The 19,967-nt window shown below is 40.8% G+C and overlaps 1 protein-coding gene across 1 annotated transcript in view; it reads right to left on the bottom strand.

Moving 5' to 3' along the window:
* The window catches only part of LOC148538904 (uromodulin-like), a 125,973-nt gene that overhangs the window by 20,515 nt on the left and 85,491 nt on the right, over positions 1 to 19,967 (bottom strand). The window contains exon 16 of the mRNA XM_088452090.1: positions 18,097 to 18,248. Within this exon, the coding sequence (XP_088308216.1) occupies positions 18,097 to 18,248 (152 nt within the window). The remainder of the gene's footprint in view (positions 1 to 18,096; positions 18,249 to 19,967) is intronic.

The following is a 19,967-nucleotide window of genomic DNA, read 5'->3' as shown; positions in this document are numbered from 1 at the left end:
CAGGTGACTTTCTTAGTGTGCTCCTCCACCTTACATTTATATGATCAAAGTTGACTATATCTAACACTTTTCTACTTCCACTGTGCCTTATTACTAGTCTGAGCACTAACTTGTGCCAGTAAGAAGCTTTCGCTGATATGTGGACTATAGTATCCTTTATTTAACTGTATATTATTTTAAGTGGTTGTAGATAAAGTGCCATTATTTGTCCTATCCTCTTCTATAAAGCCTGATATGCTCACGTTTAACTATTTTATTGGGGCGGGAAGTGTATATGTTTGCAGTTGGTGCATGTCTACAACTTGTCTTTATAGTTTACAATTTGTTTTATCCATCAATTTTTTCTTTTTTTCATATGTTTATTCTAAATTGTGTAATTTTATAGTTTTTTTTTTCTCTTTTGTCATGAGTAGTCAGGTAGACCTGCTTTAGGTTCTACCTCCCATTCTAATGTTATTTTGTCACATTTTTTTAGTGTCATAATCTCTAGCTCCCTTATGGATGCTAATTCTGTTTGTTCCACTGGTTTGTCCAGTTATCCCATCCTCCACCACTTCCACCTACCAGAAATGCATTCTGTTGCTCATATTCCCAAGGGATTGTTGCCAATATATCTGTTGGTTTCATATCTTATTCACGTTTTGTTTTTGTAGATTCTACTCATGGTAAATTTTCTGAGTGTCAATGTCAAAGGTTTCAATTCCCCTAATAAATGTTGTATTGCTTTAAAATATTTTGATAAATTAAATGCTGGTATTGTTGCAATTCAAGAATTGCATTTTCCTCATCAGTTCACAAACCATAAATACCCAACTTGTTATACAATACTTCCAGTGGGCCCTTTAAATGAATTGTAGGGCCATCCTTATTAGTCGCAGCTGCCCATTTAAACTGGAGAAAAAGGTGGTTGATAGTAATGGCCGTTATCTGATTCTCGTCAGATAGATTGGGAATAGATTTATAGCCCTTGTTTCAATTTATGCGCCCAACTCTAGACAACCTAGATTTTTACAGTCCCTTTTTAAAAAAAAACAGGAGACATGTAAGGGTGCTTTATTTGTGAAGGGAGACTTTAATATTGCTCCAGATCCTAGTTTAGATAAATCCTCCCCTATATCGAAGCAAGCTCACCAAGCTGCTTAAAGTTTATCTTTAGCCTTCTCAAGTCTATTGGCGGAGCACAACCTATATGACACCTGGCGGGTTAAGAATTCAGGAGCAAGGGATTATACCTTTTATTCCTCAGTGCATAAATCCTATTCACATATTGATCTACTATTAGTTGATATATGGTGTCTGCAAAACATTACTAGATTCAATATATTGCCCATATCCTGGTCTAATCATGCCCCACTAGTTTTGAAATTTGGCCCCCATTCCTCTTCCACTTCCCCTAGACTTTGAAGGTTACAGGAATATATTCTGTTAGATGATATGGGGAAGAAGATTATGCAGGATGCATTGGACTCTTACCTAGCTACGAACGCTCCATCTATTACAAATCAATGGTGTGCTTTAAGGACGCTCGCAAGCGGGTCGATGTTGGGCGAATGCGCACGACGGAGGTAGCTCCGTCGTGCGCCTGCGCGAGACCTGGCGAGCGACGAGGAATATGTCGCTCGGGGTCTCGCACCAAAGGGGGCGTGCTGTCAATGGTGATTGACAGCATGCCCCCTTTGGTGGGCGTGCCGGGGGCGTCGCTGCCAGATGGAGACGTTCCCATGGGAATGCCTACCGTCTGGGTCCGGCCCCACTGAAATCACTAGTGATGTCAGTGGGAGTGATTTTGGCTCTGATAGAGCCAAAATCACTCCAGGGCTTGCGGCAGCGAGATCCTACCACAGGGTCTCGTCGCAAGCACGATGGTCGCGATGGTCTTGACCATCGCGACCATCATCATGGACGTTCGCATAGGCTGTGGGTGTTGGATCCTAGAGGCCGCTCCATTTTTAGGGAGGAAAGCACTGAGTCAGAGCATCCGGCTCTGAATCAGGCCCTAAGAGCGGTACTTTGCGGAGCGGCCATTTATGCTGCTGCTAATATTAGGAGAACTAATTGAGAGGTTCAGCTAGCATACAAGACTCAGATTGCGAATCTTGAGGCACTGCATAAAAGAAGTCCTACTGATGAGGCCCTCCAGAAGGCCTTGGTTGAGGCCTGTACACAATTAAACGTACTTTCCCTCCTTCATGTGCAACATGCTATTGCTAAACTTAACCAAAAATATTATACTCTTGGTAATAGAGCGGGCAACCTTCTTGCACATAAGCTCAGAGGAAAGAATGCTAAAAACAGAATTAAAGACATACTTGGCCAAGATAGGTCCCTACTATCTAACCCTAAGGATATAGCATGTTGCTTTGCAACTTATGAGCAGTTGCATAATCTTAAACATGACCCCACTATCCCCCAACCCAATGAGGACACTATTAATGCATTCTTAGACTCAATCAATCTGCCCTCCCTGCCTCCTGATGAAGCCAATGCCATATGCTCCCCTTGGACCTCTGATGAAATTTCTGTGGATATTAAGTCTCTTAAAAAAGATAAGGCCCCAGGTCCAGATGGCTTCACCAACTGTTTCTGCACAACTTTTCAAACTGACCTTGTCCCCCTAATAGTTTTTCTTTATAACTCTACCACAAATAATTAATTTCCCAGGGAAATGTTAGGGGCCTGGATCATCACGATCCCCAAGCCTGGCAAGAACCCTACTATGTGCCAGAACTATAGACCAATTGCTCTCCTAAACACTGACCTTAAGCTATATGTCATGTTAATAGCGAATAGATTGAGTCCTATTCTCCCTTGTCTGATTTCTTATGATCAGGTTGATTTTATCATGGGTAGGCAAGCTCCTGATAACACTAGATGGGTATTCAATATCCAACTTCTCTCCTAAACCCTGGGTAAACATTGAAAGTTTTATTTGCAATCCATTTCCTTTGCAAGATCTTTTATGGTCTAACTCAGTTCAAAGATCCCCTTGGGCCTCTAGATTACTTAGCATATCTGACTTTCTTAAAGTATAGAATAAATTGATCAAGCTTCTTGGGGATTTCTCACTCCCTTGGATCAATATTTCTATATTAGCATCATCTAAGTTGATCCCAGACTTAGATTTGATATACTGGCACACTCAGGCTATCCTGACAATGTGTGACCTATATAATAAGTCTCATCTTAAATCCTTTTTACAGATTCAGGAACAATACTCTATCCCTACTAATGATTTTTACAAATATTTGCGTATCCGTCATTGAGTTTCTTCAAACACTGTTAATTCTCAGCCTTTTTCGTCTCCTCTATAAATTTTCTGTTGAGCGTTTTAAAGGTGGAATAACTTTATGGTATAGTACATTTTTGTCTTCTCTAGAGGAAACCAAACTAGCTACCCAAATCAAATGGGAAGTAAATCTCATTGTCTGATGATGATTGGGAACTGCTGTTTAAAAATATATTTCAATGTCTCAATGTATCAATCACTGTGAAATGTTATTCAAGATTATCCATAGAACATAATTCATACCAGACAGATTGCATAAATTCTGGCCTACTTCTTCCAAGATGTGCTGGAGAAACTGTGGAATGGTGGGTTCCTAATTACATATATTTTGGAGCTGCCCAATAATCCAACCCTTATGGCTCACAATTTTTGATCTCATATCTCAGGATACAGCAGAGTCTCTCCCTCACCTACCTGAAATAGCTCTATTACATAATTTTCCTCCCTCTGTGCAATCTTATAGTAAATGTTATTGGTCATATTATTATAGCCACAAGAGCATCCTTAGCCCAATATTGGAAACTACCTAACCCCCCTCCCACACAAAAAATGATTGCTTACATGCAATGGAGTTATGAGATGGAGACAATAGATTTCAGATATTCTTCAGGTCCTTCTTCCCCTTTGTGAAATTGAGTCTCTGGTATGATTTCTACAATACCCACCATTCCACTTCCAACAGACCTGTGTCTTCGTACTCTGTCTATCCTAAGTTTATTTTGTTTTCTGTGAGTGAATATTATTTTTTTTTTACTGACTAGTGATATACGAAGTTTTTTTTATGTTTTTCCTTCTCTCCCTCATTCTTGATTTCTGGTATTTTTGTTTTTCCCCTTATCTCCCCCTGTTTATTGTTTATTTGTTAGCAGTTAATAATTATTTGTGTACTGATTTTGTATGACCTGTATTACACTTTTGTTGAATAAAATTTTATTGTGTTAAAAAAAATGAAATCAAGTGAAATGAAAATGAGCCTTGCCACAAGTAGTGTGTCAAATTAATAGCATATGTGTGGATCACAAAATAGGGTGTAAACAATGTTGTCAAATAAATGTGTTTTTATAACAACAATTCATGAAAAGTAAAATATCTACATTTAAAAAACAATCTTCAGCGATTTATAAAAAGATCAAATAAAATTCACTTTGGTAGCTAATCAAAGATACATTCTTATATTAAGAATCATAGGATTTTTCTGTGCCAGAGTTAGGTTAACTAGAGTAAAACTGCTTTCAGTGTTGTGTCATTCAAATAATTAACCAGCATGGGAAAAAAATAGTTCTGTTCTCTGTATAGAGTAGGTTAAACAAGATGGCAATAAAGCGTTTTCATTGTCTTTCTGCCTACCGATAAGCCTGGCCGGGTGAAGTCCAACTCTTCTTCCCACCTTCCGGTGGTCCAGGTGTGTTGGAGCTGCGCCCTCTATTGCACTTGTGCTGGTATGTGGCATACTGGATGCTGCGGGCAGATGGCCAAGCTCCCTTGTGCGACATGCAGTTTGGCACTGTCCTCCTGTGTCTTACAAGGCTCTGTCTCATAGTACTCCAGGCAGCAGCTTGCTCCCCACATCTGGGTTGTGGACAATTGGCCTCACTTCTGGCAGCTACTATGCCAATGCGATTCCCCGTCTAGCAGGCTTTGCCAGGGTTTCTCGCATGGTAGTCACCGGGTATTACCTGTGAGGTCATTATGGCGGGGGGTCTCTGGCAGTGGTGCTGGTGTTTGGCGAGGGGCATTGGCTGCGCGTGGTTCTGTGCGGGCACATTGTCACTAGGCCTGGCGAGGTCTGGTGGTGTTTCCGTTCCGTTGGCATGGGCGCCGCCATCTTGCCTGCGACCATGTGATTCCAGCTGTCCAATCCTGGAAGGTCATGTGCTCATTCCAGCCAGTCACAGTGCGGCACTGAGTATTTAGGAAGGTACAGAGCCTTCCTTCCTTTGCCAGTGCAACGTGTTTCTCAGCTGCAGCTGAGAGAGAGTACCTGTACCTTATCTGCCTGCCTGTCTGTTATGCTACTAAGCCTGAACCTTGCCTGCTCCTACCTGCTGTACTTACCCTGCACCCTCCATATACCTTCTTACCCACCTGAGTACCTGAACCTGCTGTTTCCCTGCACCTTGCTTCATTTCACTCCCAGCTGGACTTCACTACCTCTGCCTGCATCAGTTGCAGCTCACCAAACCTGCATTCAGTTACAGCTCATCAAACCTGCATTCAGTTACAGCTCATCATACCTGCATTCTGTTTTCAGCTCACCATACTTATTTACTGGACTGTTCCTGCCTGTCACTATCAGGACATTTCCCCATTAACCCCCACTACAGTGATCAAGTGCACTTTAGTGCTATACCTGGACTTTTTCATTTGCCATTCCCATGTCTTCTAAGTCACTTATTAAAAACTCCACTTTTTCATTTAAGTCTGCTTCTGTGTCTGCTATCACCACCCCGGGTCCAGAACAAATTGAGAACCTCACAGTTTACACTGGCCCCATGAATCCGGCCACGGAACAGGAGTCTGGAGTGGATTTATTTTGCTTTATTGCTGGTCATTTAGAAGACCTGGAAGCTATGCAACATCAAATGGCCCAGTTCCTACAGGAGATGTCTAAATGCCAAGATACTCTGCAAACATCGTTAATCACCCCTGGGGTATCAGCAACTTCACCTTACCCTGTGCCTGGTAATACAGGGACCAGGGTATCCCCTCATCTACATCTACCCATGCCAAGCAAATTTGATGGCAATCCTAAGCTCTGTCGTGGTTTTTTAAATCAGTGTGATATACACTTTACGTTACAGCCTGAAAACTTCCCCACCACTAGAACCAAAGTGGCATACATCGTGTCCTTGCTGTCCGACTCTGCTCTGGTTTGGGCCTCCCCACTCTGGGAGCGTTCGGACTCGCTGCTGGATATTTATACAGACTTTGTATCTTCATTCAGAAGGATTTTCGATGAACCTGGACGCACAGTGTCAGCATCGTCCAGCATCATGACCCTGAGACAAGGAACTCGTCCTGTCAGCCAATATGCCTTACAGTTTAAAATTTTTTCATCAGAGTTTAAGTGGAATGAGGAGCCTTTTGGCATGGTCTGTCTGACTGATTAAAAGATGATCTGATTACCCGTGAGCTTCCTACCAAATTAAATGATATGATATCACTCTGCAACAAAATTGACCTACGCTTCAGAGAACGTCAGGCTGAAAAGCACAGAACTAACCGGCAAAGGTCATTTACATCTCCCTTGCCTACCCATCCACCCCATCCTCCTATAGATGAGGAGCCCATGCAGGTGAACCAAACCCATCTCTCCAAAGAGGAACGTCAGGGAAGGATGCTAAAAACCTCTGTCTTTACTGCGGAGATTCGGGTCACCTGGTGACCTCCTGCTCCCGCAAGTCGGGAAATGCCTGTTCCTAACTGACCTTGGGGACATCAAGTTAGGAGTTATTTGCCCGTCCCCAAACACTAAAGATTTCACTAAAGATGTCTTTGTCTCTGCTCTATTAGACTCTGGAGCAGCCAGAAACTTCATGACTTCCAGCCTAGTTGATAACTCTCTTGGCCTCTCCCAATGGACTGACTCCTCTACTCTTCAAGATGGCCACTGCCTTGATCTTGTATTTACCAGACTATGCTCAGTCTCTGATTTCACTAATTCTCATTTCCCTCTCTCATATCATAACCTTATCACATGCACACTCTCCTCCATTACATCAACCTCAATGCCAAGCAAATCAACCAAACCTCCTCAAACCCGCAGAGATATTAATTTTATTAATTTTGAACAACTATCCACCTCTCTGCAACAATCACTCTTACCTATTTATAATTTCACTTCTCCTGAGACTGTTGTATCACACCTGAACCAGACCCTAGAACTAGCTCTTGATGAAAAAGCTCCAGCTACCCATCACATTCCGCGTAGACTTAGACGTCAACCGTGGCATTCCAAATTCACAAGACACCTACAGAAACTCTCACGTAAAGTAGAATGTCAGTGGCGAAAGTCTCATACTCCAAGTGACTTCCTCACATATAACACGATCTACCACTCTTATCGTAATGTACTGGATAATGCCAATCAGACATATTTCCAATCTGTTATCTCTGCCCAAGCCTCTAACCCCAAACGACTTTTTAATACATTTAAATCACTTCTTACCCTTCCGTCACCCAACCCACCTGCTACTATCCGTGCACAAGATCTTGCTTCCTATTTCAAAAACAAGATTGATAATATCCAAAATTAAATGGTATGCACTTCCTCAGCCAGGGTCTTGTTCAATTCTCTACCTCAACCCAGTGGTACGTTCTCATCATTTGACCCCACTAATGAAGATGAAGTAGCTACACTCTTCTCATCCTCCTACTCTACTACTTCTCCTCTTGATCCTATACCCTCCCAAATCAGTAAAGCTCTGTCTCCTGTGCTCATTCCACACTTAACTAAAATCTGTAATCTCTCTTTCTCTACTGGTATCTTTCCATCACTGTTCAAGCATGCAGTGATCACTCCCATTTTGAAAAAACAAAATTCTGACCCTAACTCTCAAATTACCATCCTATCTCCCAGCTACCTTGCCCCTCCAAGCTACTGGAGAGACTTGCCTACACTTGCCTCACACACTTTCTTAACACCCACAACTTATTGGATCCACTTCAGTCAGGCTTTCGTTCCCAACACTCCACTGACACAGCACTGACTAAGGTCATAAATAATCTGGTCACTGCCAAGGCTAAAGGCCTTTGACACTGTTGACCACTCTCTTCTCATACAAACACTACAATCCGTAGGTCTTCAAGGCACAGCCCTTTCTTGGTTCTCATCCTATCTATCTAATTGCTCTTTCATTGTTCGCTTTTCTGATTCTACCTCCACTTCGCTACCTGTCAATTGGAGTACCACAAGGTTCAGTATTAGGTCCTCTACTTTTCTCAATATATACCACCTCTCTTGGCAAACTAATCAGCTCTTTTGGATTTCAGTATCATCTGTACGCGGATGATACTCAAATTTACCTATCCTCCCCAGATTTGTCACCATCTGTGCTGGTCCGTGTCACTGAATGTCTCTCTGCCATTTCATCTTGGATGTCATCTCGCCACCTCCAAACTTAAATTATCCAAAACAGAATTAATTATATTTCCACCGGCCAATAGCAGTTACCAACCTGATATCTCTATTACTTTTGACAACTCGACAATCAACCTCACCCCACAAGCTCGCTGCCTAGGTGTCATCCTTGACTCTGAACTGTCTTTTGTTCCCCACATTAAATCTGTCTCTAAATCCTGTTACATACATCTAAAAAACATAGCCAATATTCGACCATATCTTACGCAAGACACTGCAAAAACTCTAATACACGCCCTCATAATTTCTCGCATTGACTATTGCAATAGTCTCCTTATTGGTCTTCCCAAAAACAGGCTCTCCCCACTACAATCCATTTTGAATGCAGCTGCGAGGTTGATCTTTCTCACCAAACATTCAGTGTCTGCTGATCCACTCTATCAGTCCCTCCATTGGCTGCTGGTCTTCAACCGTATTCAATTTAAAATACTTACACTCACACATAAAGCTATTAACCAAACCACACCAACATACATCTCTTCACTTATCTCAAAATATCTTCCAACCCGACATCTCCACTCTGCACAAGATCTGCGTCTCTCATCCCCGCGCATTACTTGTTTCCATACACGGTTACAGGACTTTTTTTGGGCTGCACCCACCATGTGGAATGCCCTCCCACGCACAATAAGACTTTCCACTAGTTTCCAAACATTCAAGCTTTCTCTGAAAACTCACCTCTTCAGACAAGCTTATCAGATTCCCGGACCACCCACCTAACCTTTTATAGCTCCCTATCTAACTCTCTTCTTATGGTAAACACCTATCACATCTTCTCTTTCTTCAATTTAACATCCTCCTAACCCTAGGCCAACTTTCCAGTGTGATTGCAGATATTCTTGGTGGGCTGTATAATCCAATCCGGCTGGACCAATTTGCAATATGTAGCACCTCTCCTTGTGTATCAACACCTATTTCCCTATAGATTGTAAGCTTGCGAGCAGGGCCCTCTTACCCTTATGTATGTCATGTATGTATGTCTTTTACAACCCAGTATAATGTGAATGTTGATTCAAATTGTAAAGCGCAATGGAATTTGCTGCACTACATAAGAAACTGTTAATAAATAAAATAAATAAATAAATAAACTACAGATTCCTTGTTCATCTCTCAAGCAAGCAATTTCCCTGACTTCTGTAGATGGATGTCCTTTAGCTAAAGGAGTGGTCACCAAGGAAACTCAAACAGTATTAGTTCGTGTGGGGCTCTCCACTCCGAGTCTTTAAAGTTCTTTGTGATACCAGAGGCTTCTCAAGAAATCATCTTGGACTACCCTGGTTACGCCAACATAATCCCAGGATAGACTGGTGTTCAATGCAGATTCTTTCATGGGGAACTGACTGTCAGAAATCTTGTCTTCCCAAAATACGACCTGTAAGAATGACAGCTTTGTTACCATCTCCAGCTATACCCGAGCAGTACCAGATGTTCTCTGATGGTTTTTCCGAGCAACAGGTGAACTTCTTACCTCCCCACAGAGAATGGGACTGTCCTATCGAGTTGCTGCCTGACAAGATGCCACCCCGTGGTCGCACCTATCTTTTATCCGTGCCTGAGACTCAAGCCATGCCAGAGTACATCCAGGACAACCTAGCAAAGGGATTTATTCGACCTTCCACCTCTCCCACTGGAGCCAGCTTCTTTTTCATTGGCAAGAAAGACTGAGGCCTAAGACCTTGTATAGATTACTGGGTTCTCAATGATATAACAATTAAGAATCAGTATCCTCTTCCCCTGATCACAGAATTGTTTGACAAGAGTTAAAGGGTCCATCATACTCTCAAAGCTGGATTTGAGAGGGGCTTATACTCTCATTCGCATTCGTGCTGGCGATGAATGGAAGACCGCCTTTAATACTAGAGATGGACACTTTGAATACCTTGTGATGCCCTTTGGGTTGTGCAATGCCCCTGCCGTGTTTCAGGGCTTTGTTAATGAGATTTTCCGGGACATGTTGTACGTCTCGGTAGTAGTTTATCTGGACGATATATTGATCTTTTCGTCTCCTGTAACAAAACATCGCGAACATATGAAGGAAGTATTGTCCCGTCTAAGAAAGAACCACCTTTACTGCAAACTGGAGAAATGTATCTTTGGGGTGCCCAGTGTGCCATTCCTTGGTTACGTCATCTCTGGCTCCAGTCTAGAAATGGACCCCAAGAAGGTGCAGGCGATTTTGGATTGATCCTGTCCTGAAACGTTGAAAGCCATCCAGAGATTGTTTTGGTTCGCCAATTACTATAGACGTTTTATTAAAGGATTTTCATCATTGTTGGCACCCATTACCGCCTTGACCCGAAAAACACTAACAATGCTCTATGGCCACCTGAGGCAGAGACTGCCTTCCAACTTTTAAAACAGGCATTTATTTCAGCTCCAGTCTTACGACAACCAGATCTGGATAGGCCGTTTCTAGTGGAAGTGGATGCATCGTCAGAGGCCATGGGTGCAGTTCTTTTCCAACGTTATGACGATAATCGAGTTCATCCCTGTGGGTTCCTCTCCAAGAAGTTTTCTCCCGCTGAGAGAAAAAATGCCATTGGTGAACAAGAACTTTTAGCAGTAAAGTTAGCCTTGAAATAATGGAAATACTTGCTGGAAGGGGCCAAGTTTCCCTTCACTGTCTTCATGGACCATAGAAATCTGCTCTTCCTCTTGAATCTTCAGTGTGTGAGTCCTCATTTGGCCCAATGGGTGATATTTTTTGCTCGGTTCCAGTTCACCCTGACCTTCCGGTCTGGAGGCCTTAATCAAAAGGCAGATGCCCTGTCCAGATCTTTCCGCTGTGATGACAAATCAGAGAATCAACAAAATACCCCTGTTTTGGAGTCACATTACAGCTACAGTCTCCTACAGGGAGGTCCTTTGTGGCCCCGGAGTTAAGTAAGCAGCTCCTCACCTGGGCTCATTCCTCTCACTTTGCAGGTCACTCAGGTACTCGGAAGACCTTGGAATTTTGAAAGAGAGGCTATTGGTGACCATCCATGAAAACAGACGTGTCGGAATTTATTTCTTCGTGTGCCCAGCATAAATCTTCACGTCAGGCACTGGCTGGTGAGTTATTGCACTACCTATTCCACCACATCCATGGATGCATCTCTCCATGGACTTCGTCACGAATCTGCCGAGTTCTCAAGGGTTCACTAGCATCTGGGTCGTAGTAGACCGATTCTCTAAAATGGTCCATTACATACCACTAAAGAAATTGCCTTCTGCCCCTGACTTGGCTCACTTGTTCGTTCAACATATTTTCCGTCTCCATGGTCTTCCTGCTGAGATTGTCTCTGACTGTGGTGTTCAGTTCACAGCAAAATTTTGGAGAATCTTATGTTTTGTATTGCAAGTAAAGCTGAATTTTTCTACGGCTTATCACCCACAAAGCAACGGTTCCACTGAGAGGGTAAATCAAGACCTTGAGACCTTTCTGAGGATTTTTATGACATCTTCCCAAGACAATTGGTCCGTATTGCTGCCATGGGCTGATTTTGCTCATAACGCCTCCTACCACTCTTCCACGAACCAAACACCATTCCAAGTGGTCTACGGTATTCATCCTCGGGTCCCTGAATTTCAAAGCCTGCCCGTCTTTGATGTCCCAGCCGTAGAAGACACTGTACGGAAATTTGCTTCAATCTGGTCTCAAGTTCGTACTGATCTGGAGAAGGCGTCCTCCCATTACAAATTTCAAGCTGATAAGAGGTGTAGGAAAGTACCATGTATGCAAGTTGGAGACCAGGTCTGGTTGTCCACCCGGAACCTATGACTTTGAGTGCCATCCATTAAATTTGCTCCATGCTTCATCGGGCCCTTCTCCATTATAGAGGTCATTAACCCCGTGGCTTATCGCCTTCAGCTACCCCCTTATCTGAAAATTCCCAATTCCTTTCATGTCTCCCTGTTGAAACCCCTGATGCTAAACAAGTTCCACAGAATCTTGCCTGCTTCTCCCCATGTCCAGACTGAAAGGGGCATAGAATATGAGGTCTCCCAGGTCTTGGATTCCCATCTCCACAGAGGACATCTGCAGTACCTACTGGACAGGAGGGGCTACGGCCCAGAGGAACGTTGTTGGACCGATGCCTGAGATGTCCATGCTCCTGCACTCATCAAGAAGTTCCATGCTGCCCATCCGGAGAAGCCTGATGTGTCCTGAGGCCACCCATAAGGGGGGTACTGTCACAGCCAGGGTTTCTTGGCATGGTAGTCACCGGGTATTACCTGTGAAGTCATTATGGTGGGGGGTCTCTGGCAGCAGTGCTGGTGTTTGGGGAGGGGCATTGGCTGTGCATGGTTGTGTGCAGGCACCTTGTCACTAGGCCTGACGAGGTCTGGTGGTGTTTCCATTCCATTGGCATGGGCGTCGCCATCTTGCCTGCAGCCATGTGATTCCAGCTGCCCAATCCTGGTAGGTCATGTGCTCATTCCAGCCAGTAACAGTGCGGCACTGAGTATTTAGGAAGGTCCAGAACCTTCCTTTATTTGCCAGTGCAACGTGTTTCTCAGCTGAGGCTGAGAGAGAGTACCTGTATCTTATCTGCCTGCCTGTCTGTTACACTACTAAGCCTGAACCTTGCCTGCTCCTACCTGCTGGACTTACCCTGCTCCCTCCATATACCTTCTTACCTGCCTGAGTACCTGAACCTGCTGTTTCCCTGCACCTTGCTTCATTTCACTCCCAGCTGGACTTCACTACCTCTGCCTACATCAGTTGCAGCTCCCCAAACCTGCATTCAGTTACAGCTCATCATACCTGCATTCTGTTTTCAGCTCACCATACTTATTTACTGGACTGTTCCTGCTTGTCACTATCTGGACAATTCCCCATTAACCCCCACTCTAGTTATCAAGTGCACTTTAGTGCTATACCTGGACTTTTTCATTTACCATTCCCATGTCTTCTAAGTCACTTATTAAAAACTCCACTTTTTCATTTAAGTCTGCTTCTGTGTCTGCTCCTATCACCACCCAGGGACCACAACATAATCAGAACCTCACACAGGGCTTGAATAATCACAGTTCAATGAGCTCCATATAAGTAGCCTGGGTGGATTATTCTGATTGATCATTATATCTTTCGATTAATGTTTAAAAGTTCATCGCTTCCTTACAGAACTTGTTTTACATCATATTAAGTCCATATGTGATCCCTATATGTAAGTGTGTATATAAATGTAGACTATCAATAAATGGTAAGTTGTAAATGTTGCTTAATTTGGTTACATTCTTTTAATTGCTTTCAATCTGGGTTATAATTTAGCTCCAATGAATAAAATAGACCTTATCAATATTATGGTAAGTCGTAATTTACACCAGAATAGGTTAAAATACTTGCATGAACCAGTTCTTGATCAATCTCTAAAGGAAAATGTGTAATTACTGTATATAAATATGTAGATAGATTTTATAAAAGCATAAAATGGTGCTAAATATATCGTAAATAATTGTGTATGTTTTAGAGTGCAGTATATAATTACTGCATATTATTTTGGTGAGGTTGGAACACAGACTTTATAGCTACAAGGGTTCGTCCTGCTATTTAATGAGGTTCAAACACATATTGTGATGCTAAAAGGGTTTGTTATGTTGTTTTCTGCTATGCGGGCACATACGTACAGGTTAAAAGGTGTTATTTTGTACTATTCCACGTGCATGCAATCGTCTTAATACTGTGAAGATGTGTGTTATATCCTTTTTCCTTTATTCTCTCTTTTTTTCTGTCTTTCTTCCCTTTTAATTATCCTCAAAGGTCAAAGTCCATATTCATACCTTTCGGAGTCATTTTATCCAGAAAGTATATCCACTTCGCCTCTTCTCTAGAGATGGAGAATATAAAGTCACCTCCTCTCCAGTTTTCTGTCACTTTCTTGATGGCTTTGAACTTCAATGAGGAAGCATCACTTTGGTGAAATCTTTTAAAATGAGCAGAAATTCTGTGTGTCTACTCCTTTTTTAATATTGTGGGTGTGCTCCAATATTTTATTTTTTAGTGGTCTTATTGTTGTGTCACATGTCATCCTTTCTCTGATCTTAAATTCTTTCCCGGTACTATAAAATTTGAATGTGTCCTCTCCTTTGGTATTTCTGTGTTATTTTGCAGCATTGACATTTGGTGCAACCATTCTTGGTTTCTTGCAGCCTTGTTTATTTTCCCTTTTGCTGGCATTTTTTCGATGTTGTAGCACTGAATGAGTCTTGTTTTCAGACTCTTTGCTCTTTTGTATATCACGTTAGTCTTATCTGGTAAAATTTGTGCCAGTTTCTCATCCTTCAATAGGATTGACCAATATTTTTGTTGGATTTTTTCATATTTTCTTGAATTTGTTTTTAAATCTGGTGGTAAAAGATAGCTCCTTGTGGCTCCCTTTTTTCTTTTTTGGGAGCAGTAATGTCAAGCAGTCTATCCATGATACTTCTTCAAGATCTTTCATAATTTTAGCCTCATCGTAACCTTTTTCCAGGAATTTTTGTTTCAGTTCTGTTGCTTGTTTGTTAAAGTTTTCTCTCTTAGAACAATTCCTATGGATTCTCTTAATTTGTCCTTTGGGTATGCCCTTAAGCCATCTTGGATGGTGATTGCTGTTTTCTATCAATGTAAGTATTGCAATCTACTTCTTTCTTACGTGTTCTGGTCTATAGTAGCCATCATTAATGTAGATTTCTAAGTCTAGATACTGTAGGTTACTTGTGATCTGCTAACTGTTGAAGTAAAAACCAAGTTCAAATCATTTTATTCATATAGATGATGAAATTCTGTAGTTCTTCCAATCCCGACCATATAAAAAGGATGCCATCTATATATCTCTTCCACATGTATAGAATACTGAATGTATGGGTTCTTATTTAAGATGGTGGTGTTTTCCCATTCTGATACAAACAGATTAGAATATCCCAGGACAAATTTTGTCCCCTTTGCAGTTCCCCTTATTTGTCTATAAAATGTTCCTTGAAACCAAAAGAAATTGTGAGTTATTATTCAAGTTCATTTGGCTGGTTGGTAATCAATTTCTTCCACTAATAGTTTTCTTGTGTTTTCACAGTCTTTTGGTGGTTGATGACACTGTAGAGTGAGGTGATATCTCTCTTTTCTAGAATAAAGTTATCTTCCCACATTTTCCAGGATTTCTAAACCGTGTATTGTGCCTCTTAAATTGCTTTTTTGTTTAGATACCAGTGGTTGGAGAAATTTATTGATGTACTCTGACAAATGGCAGTCACTGACTTAATTCTTGCAATTATAGGTCTTCCTGTTGGGTTTATTTTGTCCTTATGCACTTTTGGGAGATAGTATAAAACAGGTACAGATGGGTTTTTAAGTGCCAGGTACTCCATTTCTTTTTTTATTCAATATTCCAGATGCAGTTGCTTTGTTTAAAAGGTAATCTTTTTCTCTCATTTAGTTGTTTGATGGATCTGTGGGAAGCTTCTTATAGATGGTGGAATCATCTAGGAGTCTATTGGCTTCCTTTACATAGTCTTCTTTATTCAATAAAACCACCCCTCTTCCTTTATCCACTGGTTTAATAATTATACTTTCCATCTCTTCCAGTTTCTTGAATGCCTTTATTTCTTGCTGGGTAGGTTAGATTGATAGATTTTGGTGGACATTTTGTTATGGTAATTTTCCACCATTCATTGAAAAGTCTCTTTACAGAGACCCTTTAGATGTTTAGGATAGAGAGTGGAGTGATTCTAAAGATCTATATGTACAAATATATGCTCCTTCTCTTTTTCCTTTTCTGATGTTGAAATTCTTTCCACAGTTTCTTTCATGAAATTTTTTTTTGGTGTTAATTTTTGGATGAATTTATGGAGGTTAATGTATGTATCAAACTTAGTTATCAGGTGTGTATTTTTGACCTTTATTCAGTATTTGGGTTTGTGTGTTGGTCAATTTGATGTTGCTTAGATTAAATATACTTTTTGGTTTTATTACCTTATTTTTGGTTTCGAGCATAACAGTTCTTCTGCCTCGAAGTCCTCTTTTGGTCTTAATCTTTGTATACCTGTGGTGTTCTTTATATGGGTGCCATTCTTTCTGTTGTTCATCTGTTTTCCTGGTGATGAGGTAAAGTTCTATGCCATCTCTTTAAAACTTTCCATATATTCCTATTGATCAACTTCTTCATCTGGAATTTCTTGTTCTTTTTTAATTATGTGTGTAGATAATTAGTCCAACAAAGCTGGTTTCTGATTCTGTTGTGAAGCACTTTCTTCTTGCAACTTCTTCTCACCAATTGCTGTTCTTTCTGTCCTTTTCCTAAACATTTCTTTACTCATTGTGTTGTCTGGTTCATAGATGGCTTGATCTTTGTGGTATCCATTGCTTGTGTTGTAATTTCTTTGTATCTGTCCAGGGTTGAAACATGGGTAGATTCTATGTTCATACACATGCACACAAATAAGGATCACATAAGGTCTATTTTATTCATTGGGGCTAAAATATAACCCAGATTGAAAGCAACTAAAAGAATGTACCCACATTAAGCAACATTTACGACTTACCATTTATTGATACTCTACATTCATACACACACTCACATATACGAATCACATTTGGACTTTATATGACGCAAAAAAGTTACAGTATGTAGGGTAGCGATGAACTTTTAAACATTAATTGAAAGATGTAATGATCAATCAGAATAATCCACCCAGGCTACTTATATGGAGCCCTGACAAAGCCTGCTAGACTGGGGAAATATATAACTGCCAGTAAGGAGGCCAATTGTCCACATCCTGGATATGAGGATCAAGCTGCTGCTTGGAGTACAGCAAGACAGAGTCGTGTAAGACACAGGAGGTCAGTGTTAAACTGCAAGGGAACTTGGCCATCTGCCCGCGGCATCCAGTACACCACATACTGGCAAAAGTGCATCGGAAGGCGCAGCTCCAACACACCTGGACCGCCGGAAGGTGGGAAGAAGGATCAAACTTCACCCGACCTGGCTTACCGGTAAGCAGAAAGACAATGAAAAGCGCTTTTAATGCCATCTTGTTTAACCTACTGTGTACAGAGACCGGAACTCTTTTTTTTTCCCATGCTGGCTAATTATATGAATGACATAACATTGAAAGCGGTTTTAGTCCAGGAAACCAGCAGGGAGGGAGTTAACCTAACTCTGGCACAGAAAAATCCTATGATTCTTAATATAAGGATGTATCTTTGATTTGCTACCAAAGTGAATTTTATTGGATCTTTATATAAATCGCTGAAGGTGGTATTTTAAATGTATTTTTCATGAATTGTTGTAAATTAAATTTGTTTTTATAACATTGTTTACACCCTATTTTGTGATCCACACATATGTTATTAATTTGACACACTACTTGTGCCAAGATTCATTTTCACTACATATGAGGTATAAACTTCATCCATAGCTCAGTTATTCTACAAACATTATTAGTCTTGGGCAATTTTGAACAGTCCAGATAATCCCAGATTTTTATTTTGTGAAACCAACTGTATTCCATGCCATCTATCACAATATTATAACATACCATTCATAAAATGTAATTTATTTCTTCTTATATTTAAGATCACTGTGTATTAGCTACAATAACATAACACTATTTGAGATAAATAGTATGAAGCCTGTACAAGAACTGTGCATTTAATAGATATGTAATAATATTGCTTATAGTTCAGGTGGACATTACATTACATAGTTACCTTGAAAAGGGTTGAAGAGCTGTTTCAAGAGAGAGATGTATGTCCAGAGGGTAAACACAAGAATAATCTATACTGGCAATATCCTCACCGCCAATTAATGAGTCCTTGGATAGGTAAATTGTGTTTTTGTAAGTAATATGTGTTTTGTTGTTCTGCAAAATGAAATTACTATTACTAATAACAATATTTCCAAAGTATTATTGCATACATTTAGACTATGCTGTAGGGACAATAGATGGACACTTAGTACCACAAAACAGATATTACTGATCCCCATAATCTACTTTCCTCACCTACAAAACAGATCACTGTAACTTTAGGAACTTGACTTGTAGGTATGGTGGAATTGAGAGGAATAGAGGAGGGATTAATAATAATAATAATAATAATAATAATAATTTATGAATGAATATTGTTTACTTACCATTGGTGATATAAGTAGGTTATGAACTAAATGTATAGCCAGATTGACTTATTTATTGTTTTTGTTTATTTGTATAGCACCACCATAATTATCAACCGTTACTAGATAATATTGAATTATTCGAATCTGCTCCTGCCTCATTAAAGTCTAAAGCTTCAGTTTCCAAATTCACAAAACTCCCTTGTGGACAAATTATTAAAGTGGAATTTAATAGGTAAACATCTTCTGGTGACTTAATAAAAATGTAGGACATTCATTTATTTGTTGAATTTTAATTACAATCATTACTACATTGAATGGACAAAGTGAACCTGTACTTTCATGAACATTTGCCACATTTTTTGGGGCAACCCACAAATACTAAGGATACCGTAAGGAGGCTGCTAAAATGCCAAATCTGGAATGCAAAGTTTTCTGGAACTTGCTCTTATAGCTGACACCTTCTTTAGATGACATTAACCATTGTAGCTTATGGGCTACACTTTGAGGGATATGTAGGACCCCTCCCTGGTACAGTTCACATTCACAATGAGCAGATGGCATATGCACAGTATCATGGCATATGCCATAACACATAGCATGGATGGGCACTTATTAGAACCCATGTCCTTGGATATGATTTTTGTTTTATCTCAGTGGTACTTAATTTCTTATTGTTGCAATATGTGGTGATAATAAATAATAAATATTGGATCTAATTTCTGATAATAAATATGTCACACACTGTAGTCTCCAATTTATAATCATATCACATAGAAACAGGCTTAGGGTGACAGGAGTGGAAACAGCTGACGATCATTTTACATTTTAATCTTAATTTTTGCTTGAATTGTCACAGTTTGGTGGGCAGTAAAAGTAGTTACTGGGTGAGGTCACTAATAACAGTTACAATAGAATTGCAGTTACTGTATTAATATATAATAGTCACTGATGATACTACAATGTCTACAAGATACTTGTCCACTTTCTGTCCACTACTGCAGAGGGCACTACTACAGGGAGAATTACTACTGGGGCAACTAATGGGGGTTGAAGGGGTAACACTGCTGTGGGCATTATGTATAAATGCCACTACTGCTGTAGGCATCGTACAAGGATCACTACTGCTTTGGGCATTGTATTTGGGGCACTACTACTGTGGGCATTGTATTAGGGGCACTACTATTGTGGGCATTGTGTATAAGGGGCACTAATGTTGGCATTGTGTAAAAGGGGCACTACTGTGTGTCAGAACATAAATAAGGGACACTACTATGTGGTGTAATGTGAATCAGGGGTACTATGGACCTGATTCAGACCCGTTCGCTAGCTGCGATCGCTCGCACCGAGCGTATGGAAATTTGGCTAAGTGACTTCAAGGCAGGCACCTGCATGGCAAGTCATAAGCACTCCCACTTTGTTTTGACAAGCGATCACTTTTTGTTTGTAGACGCCCGCCAGCCTGTCT

Source organism: Taudactylus pleione, unplaced genomic scaffold (genome assembly GCF_031769625.1).
Source record: "Taudactylus pleione unplaced genomic scaffold, aTauple2 ptg000032l, whole genome shotgun sequence".
Taxonomy (NCBI): domain Eukaryota; kingdom Metazoa; phylum Chordata; class Amphibia; order Anura; family Myobatrachidae; genus Taudactylus; species Taudactylus pleione.
The sequence above is the reverse complement of the archived record's forward strand: the minus strand, read 5'-3'. Positions and strand labels throughout refer to the sequence as shown.